Here is a 9,766-nt window from a genome sequence, read left to right as displayed (position 1 = left end):
CAAATTAACTCCAACCAAAAAAAGATTAACTAAATCTCACCTTCCAATATTTATAGAGCTAGTGTTGAAACCCGCCCTCCTAAGCTACACAAATTACTTCAATTCTCTCCCCCCTTCCATTCCTGACATTTTATGGGTCTTCCGCTCCCGAGCTTCGCGAGTTTCAACGATACATGTACATGTATTTCTAGTTTTTGATGAGTTGAAAGGGAGTGTATATTCCAAAAGTAAGATTCAAAACACGTTCTCTCCCAAATAATGACCATCGTGTGGTGTAACAAACTTTAGTCGTCGACAACCATCTACGAAACGATAATTAATATGTCAATACATTTGTTTGATCCTATAGGTCCAGACTTGACTTTAAATTCCGCTTTGTTGTGTCTAGTATATCGCAGTTCAATTTCGTTCCTACTGATAACTTGTTTCCGCAACTTTTAGCACTTCTTGCTAAAACTCGTAGTGGAATGACGACGGTTACCACAGCCCTTTGAAACTTGCGACTGTCGGCATTGTACTAGGCATCCAAGTTTAGTCTCTAAATAATTTACAGTCATCTTTAATACTCGATCCTTCTAGTTATAAACAAAATGATAACATTTTGCAATAAAAGTCGTTGTTGGATCCAAAAACATATGCTGATGGCGAAAAAAAAAGCTTTTTCACCCGAATTCGTAGCAGCGATCGAAACAGAACGTTCATATAAATAGAGTTACTGAATTTCTTCCAGCCTTTCTTTTGGCGACTGCTTTTAAAGAGGTCTACATGGAAAAAAAACGAAAAGAAAAAACACCGCGATACATATGATCTTTCACTTGTTAAATCTGAACAGCTTAAATATTCTAGGGTTTTTATTACAGATGTATTTTATATGTTCAAATGAAAATTTACCCAGATCGAGCGACGAGTACTCACCTTTGATTTTCTACCAGGATCAGGTAATTTAAAACCTGGTTGATTAGACTGGTAAAAACTGGTTTTAAAACTGTAGAAACAAGTCTACCTTAAATTTGTCGAAGTCAATCAATAAACGCGATATTTGGGGTTTATCAAATGTATAACCAACTTCCTGCTACACCAGATAAATCTCTCCACCCTGTTAACTAACTGTTACATTCCGTTTGAGGACTAAAATATAATCTTATCCAGGCGCGTTTTCATGTAAACGTTTTTTGTCAGGAATAGGGTGTAATTTGACAGGAATAAGGATCATCGTTTAAACTGCGTTTAGTTCATTTTTCTTGTCGACTACCTACTATTACTACCTTGATGTGCAATTGCGATGTAGTTCAGCCAAGCACCCCAAACCAAAAATGCCAAGAAGAGAGTTAGCACAGACAAACGGCAGGCTGACATACTGAAGGCCAAGAAAAAAACATTCCCGAGTTGATCAGATTTTGCAGGTCTTGGCATGGATGTCACCGTTCGTCAGACTCCCTGATCGATCCCGCATAAAACTGAACGCCGACTGGGAAGAAAGAAAGTCAGGACCCTAAATTTATTGAGAATAAACAGGATAGGTTCCTATCCTCTTTTAGTATTAATCTGATGTTACTTTTCACAATGAAGGAATATTAATCTTTGAGTGACGTCATGCTGTGGTGAGAGTTATTGGTTGTTTTATTGTCTTATAAGGACCAATCAGTGAAGAGTGAGTGATAGCCGACACAGACAAACGTAGCCCACCATACTGGGGAGCGCTCCCTTAATTAGATTTTGCAGGGCTTGGTAGATACTGTTCATCAAACTCGTTCGGTCATATTTAACAGAATGGTATGGGGTCAGCTCAGTGGAGAATAAGCACTGAGGATAGGACCCTGACCCCTTTTGATATAAGTTTGATGTTTTTCCAGTAAAGAAATATTAATGACTGAGTGACGTCATGCTGTGACGAAGGGTATTTCGCCTGCAGCTGAATGAGGAAGAACTGCTGCTGTTTTGTTGACTTTAGGACCAATTTAAGACAATAGTGGATGGGTCTGGTGTTCAAACGAAGTCGGTAATTGGAAAAACACCGAAAACGATAATAATTCAGAAAGACTATTGAGGTGTCTTCGATATGAGGTCGTCTCAAAACCTACCTTTCTTAATTAAACAGTAGATTTTGGATTAATAACTAAAATGAACAAATTTGTCTGGAAACCTTTATTAATTGTTACTCATCATAATTCGTAAATGCCTAACCCTCATCTTTTTTTTTTAATTTCTTCTAACCTGCATGCTAAACATCATCTTCTTCTTCCTGTGAAAACTCCAGTTTCGACCAGTTCTGTGAGACAACCGTTGAATTTCCCGCCACGATTCTATCCATATGTAATTAAAGGTGTACACTACTCAGTTTTTAATTGAACCATGCTAACCCGCGAGCTTATGTTTTTAAGATGTTGGTAAAGTTTTCATTTCTCAGTCTCAAGGCAGAGAAGGTCTGCAGTTTGAAAAATAAGACACAGAGTCAAGGGTATTTCGTTGAATTGTTTGATTAGACGTTTATTACAAAGAGCTTACACTTGTTATAAATACCTTAAGATTCGAGGACGAGGTCAACTACGATGACGCTCGCCTCTTCTAAAAAATGGACACCACGGCAGGAAAGTTTCATTGTACATTGGGCGCTTTTCCCAGGCTTTCAAAGTGGGGCCCACCTCTAAAGCCAGGGAAAAGCGCCCTGGGCACGAGGTTGTAGCTACCTATGAATGATGCACGGTAGAAAGGATCTCACAACCTACTTATAACCTCTGTACAGAAAGTAAAAGCATGTGTCATCACTGCTACTGGAAACTAAACTTAAAATGGGGCTGAGGTCTAACTAAGCTACAGACTCTTCCCCGAGGTCTTCTCGTTTTACAATACGGTAGCAGTAGGAGAGAGTGGGTTCGAGGATTTTCTCAGTGACCTCGTTCCCAGGGTCCCACTTCTTTTCGTCCCCTTTGGACCTTTCGATTCATGGGACGGGAACAAGATGACTCCGATTAGTAACCTGCTGCACGCCAGGGAAAAACCTCTCCTGTACCAAGGGTACCTATCGTGTAAATTCGCTGCTCATTATGCATGCAGAAATGCAGAGATAAAACTAAACTTAACGTAAATCTGCTATCAAGCCCGATCGGGGGCTTATTAATGAGAAGGCGGGGGCAATAATATCAGTTCCCCATGAAAAACTAGAATACAAAGTGGAAAAGCTCAAGTATAAGACGTTTAGGTCATGCAGCCGAGGGTCACAATCAAATCCGAAACTTCTGGTTGGTAAATAAACCATACCGGATCAGTTTATTCCGTCACGATTTGCAGAAAATAAATGATTGTGCACTATCGGGGGCTTTCATCAAAAACTGCACCACCGTAGTTTTTATCTTTGATGTTCTCCACCTTTCATAAACAGTCTCCTCTACTATTTGATTTGAAATCTATGATTACTGATTCAACTTTCAAAGAATCAGTTCCATTAATAAAATTTAAGGGAGAACGCTTGACCTGGCTTCACTGTAAAGGAAATAACTTCTATGCTAAGCCATAGCATTTCAATTTCCCCAGAGTGTGGTAACCATCTTCGTGACTATTTCCAGTTTCACCAAACCTGAGCTGTTTTACTGGAAGCTTTGTCTTGTCAGTCAGAAGACCGCTGTCATTTCGCCATACTTGGTCATTAGCATCACAGTTACAGCCATAATTGGGGTCCGCACATGAGTCGGTCATCCCGCAAGCGCACTTATAATTGACAGATGCTCCACCCCAGTACGTCATCTTAGAGGAATCACGTGACACCCACCAATCCCATACTTGGTTCCTATACATCCCTGAGTGTAAACACTCGCTCATGATAAACTGTTCACAGCGCAGGGAGACTGCGGTGAGACTGGCAAGCTGAGACAGACTCGCTCCAGTGTAATGAATGTCACGTGAGTAACTTCCTGGGCTCTCATATCCTTTCACTCGTGTTCTGTTCTCGCTGTCGTGACTGATAACTGTCACGCCCACGCCATTCATGTCAGTCATGTTGCAATAAACAGTAAAAGGAGTTAACATTCCCTCTTCATCTGGATCAATGACATAATGTCCACTTTTTGCAATGGGATGAATTTTCTTCAAGTCACTGCACGACTTAGGGACTGTGATGAAAGTAAACTAGCAGTTAAAAATTATTCTTTCAGTCTCAATTATTTTTCGCTTTTTATTTTGTTTTAATTGACAGGGAAATCTGACACCACATTAGCTTGCGCCGGACTCGATAGAGTCCCTCCCCTGAACACCCACGCGGGAAGATAGAGGTCAGCGTTCCCCAATCCTTTCGTCAGCCGCCTCTTATCGCTCTTCGATGATGAGAAAGCGATAAGAGGAGGGTAGATATTTCTAGTGCGGTTTTTTTTAAAGAAGAATATAATGGTCTGGCTCGAAGCAGTGAACTTAAGGCCTCCTGTAACGAGGAGACGCCTTTCGGCTAACTGAAGGAATAAGCTATTCGAAAAATCGCAAGAAATATAATTTATCAGTTAAAACGGTTCGCAAAAATTGATTTACCGACTAAGCTCAAATTTTAAAACATGCGTATATGTTGTCTACCATGATCTTTTTTTAGTATATACATACTCAGTGATCTTGGTGATTTAAGCAATCTGATTGGTTCGCTATCTCGCACTATTCAACAATATTCACCTTCTAGCAAGTGGATAATGTGTGAGCTCGGTGTTTTTCCCATTTCTTTAGAGAACGATCTTTGAAAAGTCGACAGAATCCTAGGGCTGACTTTTTTAAGGCAAGAAAAGACTTGGAAGGATTCAATACGGCGTTTTTCAATTTACTGTAGCTGAGTTTTGTATTCGCGTAGAAGAAGCCGTTTCGTGAACTCAGCGTTTTCTAATAAGAAAATTTGGGCTTAAAAATCGAAGTTTATTTATGACAAACAAATTTAAAAGGAAATATTTGCAGAAATGCTACGTTTCAAGTAAACAGGAAAAAGAATGATACAGGAAGACGACGTCTTACCTCGAGCAACCGAGCAAACCATTTTAGTCAGCACTTCATGCGAAGAACGACACAACAAACCCTTTTGGCTATAAACTTGGCGAGTCAACAGAAAACAACAAAGTTCTACTTTTCTTCTCAGGTAAGGAAACAGTTCAAACTTTTAGAGGTTCCATTTAAGCCAATACGCTGTTGTTTGGGAAATGATAAACTTGTGAATTGCCATGTTTGAAAATTTTGCAAAGATCTATTTTTAAACTTACGCGTTTAATGGTTTCCTCTCTGATTTTGTTGAGATCACTTCTTGTGTATATACTAAAACAATAGACCTTGTCACGGTTTTCGACGCCATCTTGACGAGTAGGCAAACGTATGAGAAATTACAGTGTTTGTATGAGAATCTGATGTCCAATAATTTCCGTAAAACGGATGTTCTACAAAGCAAAGGATTGTCCTAAAAAAAATTGGGGGGCGTACCTGTGCTTAAATTTCTCCAGAGGCTTGCTTTAGATTTTCCATATATTTGTCTGTAATTTTCCCGGGACTTTTTTACAGACAAATGTATAGAAAATTTTCAAAAGTGGTTCTAGGTCTTCTAGTGCATGTAACGCCCTCAGATCTTTTCAGGAGAATCTTTAGGAGTGAAGCTTTAGTTTGTAAATCATATTTTTTTCAGAACAGCCGTTCTACGGAAATTATTCGACATTAGATTCTCATATAATCACTATAAAGTCTCACGCGTTTGCCTACTCGTCAAGATGGCGTCGAAAACCGTGACAAGGTCTATTATTCTTTTCAATCTCGGTGAATAGTGGCTTTGGGAATATTTACCTTGCCGCTTTCGTGGCTCGGTAAATATTCAGCCACTATTCACTTTGATTTCAAAGAATAATTGTTAAATATTCGGAGTTTCTATTTTCGCCTTGTCAATAGACTTTCACATGACGTCATCAAAATTCAAAACAAAAGAATTATATATCGATCCTTCTGAGTGTTTGCTTTCATAAAGTATTAGAGCATCTAAAATATAATATTTACTCCAATTTTTACTTCGAAAATGCACTTTGTTTTGTCATACAGTACGCTTGAATTTCTAAGCTTTTGCCTGGCGCGGCAATTACACGGCGTCCGAGAGAACTGTCTGAAAAGTGATTTATTTTGGGGGAATTTGTTCTCTGTACAATCATTGCATCAGAAAAAGTATTACTGTAATGGTTATGAGTTCCTTGAGAGATGAATTTACGCTTTCGTAGCAAAACTCAGCGACAGATGTCTTTGTTGGTTTCTGGCCGCCAAGTTGTTGCCCAATCGGATGGGCACCAACAGTTTGAACAGTTTTAATTTTTATATTTGATGTCTTGACGGTAGAAACCAGAAATACTCATGAATAATCAAGAATTAAAAATTCGCCTTTTCCTAACACAGTCTACGGCAAGGCTGATACGAAACAAGTTATTGAAAGTGTACTTTACCTTTCTCGCAGTTTTCTCCTGTAAAGCCAGAAGTGCAGATACAGAGGTATATTTTGCTGGTATATCCTGTTAAGCACGTTCCATTGTTAAGGCAAGGTTTAATGGCACAGGGATTCTAAAGAGAATTAAATTCGTCAAACCGTCAAATTCAGGAATTTAGATTTGTTACAGCTTGAAAACAAGATTTGAACATAGTCATCATTATCAGTATCGTTTAGGTTGGCATCCTGATTCCTCTCCTCGTCCTTCTCCTCCTCCTCCTCCTCCTTCTCATCATCATCATCATCATCATCATGAACATAATCATCATCATCATAATCATTATCATCATCACCATCATTATAATCATCATTATCATCCACTTGTGATTCCTACCTCTGTGATACCTCTGTAGGTCCAGCCTTGTCTTGGTTTCAGATCTTGTGAGTGCTGTATGTGATCCGAATCACTTAGCTCACACACAACTTTGTCGTTCACAGGCGGACCAATGTTTACTGACACGCATCTACTCTCCATAACGCATCTGTGGTGACACGGTGTGTTCACTCCAATGGTAAGATTTAAAAACACGTGATCCCTCAAATAGTAACCACTCTTTGGTGGAAGAAACTTGAGGCGTCGACAACCGTCTACGAAATAATAATGGGAAGGTCAGTAGTTTAGAGCACAACCGTTAAAGGATATCTTGTTACGTGCAGTAAGAGATGCGCGGTGCAAATCCAACGAATTACCCAAAAAGAGATCCTTATCTATGGAGTAGAATAAATATGTTGATTTGCAATATCGATAGAAAGGTTGTACTGTCTGAGTAAAGTAGCCTAACTTATCAGCACTAAATGGCTGGGCTGTAAATGGAATTTGAAGCCTGCATAATGATTTCATGTTTAAACAATCTTCCCTTATGAAATAAATTTTTACGATTTGGCCTTGTGTATGAAAACAATGATAATCACATGACTTTTGTCTGGAATATAGTTTATTTGTGCCTGTCGTAGTATCATTTGCGCCCCAGCGGGCCAGAAATAAACTATATGCCCTCCAAAAGTCATGTGATTGTCCCATTATTATCACTCTGATCACTATACGCGGCCAAATGACAAACTGCACTCTTTAAGGTGGCTCCGTAATTAATACAAGAGCATTTTGCTGTGACAAATTTTCCGTCATAAACTTTTTGGTTCTTAATGCGATGCCTGCGAAACTTTGCAAAGAACAACAGATACCATTCGGCAATAATACGGAATATTCCGATTTCATTGATGGTAAATATTCCTTGAGAAATTAGCGCTTAAGGTGTTTTGATACCGTTTTTCAGAGGCCATACCGATATTTTTCAATTGTCTTAAAAGTGTTTTTTTCCTTGTCTGATCGCTGCAAAATTTTCACCAGTAATTGGCTATGGATTGGAATTTTTGAAAATGTAGTTTAAAGTAAAATCGATATTACCATGACAACAATAAACAAAAAACTTTGGAATTGGTAAAAGCCGAGTTTTGTGTGATCTAGACCAGCTACCGAAAATCCATCACTAGGAACTTAAAGTTTGGTGTTTAGCAAACAATCTCCGTAAGAAGTAAAAAATTCTGTATGTTTGAATTCGACTACAACGAAAATATATTTCAAACTTTAAATTTTCAATAGCACTGATAGGTTATTTATTAAAAACGTTATAAATTATTCAAATTATTCTGAAGTAGCGTCAGAATACTGGTTAATATCATATTTTGATGCTAGGAAATTTTGGTGCATTTTCGTTCTTGCGATCTTGAAAACTAAGCCGTTTTCTCAGCACCTGTCAAAGTGCAACTTCATTCAAAATTTGGACTTTTAGCGCCTTTTTGTATATCTCTGAAACGACTCGAACAAATTTTTTTAAAATCTCTTCACATAATCTTCATAATGTGTATAATAATGTCTGAAACTTTCATTGAGATTGATTCACTTCAACACCTTGAAATTTCAAGACAAACCTATCAAACGAACCGGTCAAAAATCCGCGCTACAACATTCACGTTTTTGACGTTATGCTAATTTTTCCAAAATAATGCGCACTATACATACCTCCATGACTAGTACATTTTAGTTTGAATTTATCGCATCTTTTGAATGCAAAACATTGACAATACTCACACTGAAATGTACTAGTCATGGATATATGTATTGTCCGCATTAATTTGGAAAAATTAGCATAACGTCAAAACAGTGAATGGGGATTCTTGACCGGTTCGCAGGACAGGTTTCTCTTGAAATTTCAAGGTGTTGCAGTGAATCAGTCTCAATGGAAGTTTCAGACATTAATATATACATTATAAAGATTATGTGAAGTGATTTTTAAAAAATTTGTTCGAGTCGTTTCAGAGATATACAAAAAGGCGCTAAAAGTCCAAATTTTGAATGAAGTTGCACTTTGACAGGTGCTGAGAAAACGGCTTAGTTTTCAAGATCGCAAGAACGAAAATGCACCAAAATTTCCTAGCATCGAAATATGATATTAAGCAGCATTCTGACGCTACTTAAGAATAATTTGAGTAATTTATAACGTTTTTATTAAATAATCTATCACGGCTATTGAAAATTTAAGATTTGAAATATATTTTCGTTATAGTCGAATTCAAACATACAGAATTTTTCATTTCTTACGGAGGTTATTTGCTAAACACCGAACTTTAAGCTCCTAGTGTTGGATTTTCAGTAGCTGGTCTAGATCGGGCAAAATTATGCGTTTATCAGTTTCAAAGTTTTTTGTTTATCGTTGTCATAGTAGTATCGATTGTACTAAAACCTACATTTTGACAAATTTAAATCCATAGTCAATTATTGGCGAAAATTTTGTAGCAATCAGACAAGGATAAAATCACTTTTAAAGCGATTGAAAAATATCGGTATGGCCTCTGAAAAACTATATCGAAACACCTTAAAAGGCCCCTAATGTTCAAAGAAAATCGCGTCTAGTAAAAAATTTTGCTGATATTTTTTACTGAAATTTCTGGTATCGGCTTTAATTGATATAATAAATTTGCCAGAGGAATTTCAGAAAAAGGAGACACCAGTTTGAATTTTCGGGACAAGTAAATTCAATGTTTGCTAATTCTGAAAACAAAAGTCGATTGCCTATCGTGCTATTCTTTAAAAGGTACTTTTCAGTTTTAGAAGCACTATAAATTACTCCAAACCTTGCTCTGACGTCGAATGACTTGTTCTTCGACATTTTTAAAATATCCCTTGGCAGTTTTAGCTCAAACTCCTGCTGCATACATTTTGATGTATTGCAATGCATTTTCAACGACTTTTACTGCTGTTCGTTGCTTCCAACTCAGGAAAAAAGTATTGAGATT

General features: G+C 37.7%; 1 protein-coding gene across 1 annotated transcript; it reads right to left on the bottom strand.

Annotated features, from left to right (window-relative positions):
* Nucleotides 1-3,130: 3,130 nt before the first annotated feature.
* LOC140927809 (contactin-associated protein-like 2) lies at nucleotides 3,131-4,079 on the bottom strand. Its single transcript, XM_073377494.1, has one exon. The coding sequence runs from the start codon at nucleotides 4,021-4,023 to the stop codon at nucleotides 3,499-3,501; it is 525 nt and encodes a 174-aa protein (XP_073233595.1). The 5' UTR covers nucleotides 4,024-4,079; the 3' UTR covers nucleotides 3,131-3,498.
* Nucleotides 4,080-9,766: the final 5,687 nt, after the last annotated feature.

This window comes from Porites lutea, chromosome 2, assembly GCF_958299795.1.
Source record: "Porites lutea chromosome 2, jaPorLute2.1, whole genome shotgun sequence".
NCBI lineage: Eukaryota > Metazoa > Cnidaria > Anthozoa > Scleractinia > Poritidae > Porites > Porites lutea.
Note: the sequence above shows the minus strand (reverse complement) of the source record. Positions and strands in the feature narration are given on the sequence as shown.

What these genes read in the sequence shown, in the direction of transcription:
- LOC140927809 (XM_073377494.1), bottom strand. Translation starts at nt 4,023, where the DNA reads ATGTTAACTCCTTTTACTGTTTATTGCAACATGACTGACATGAATGGC.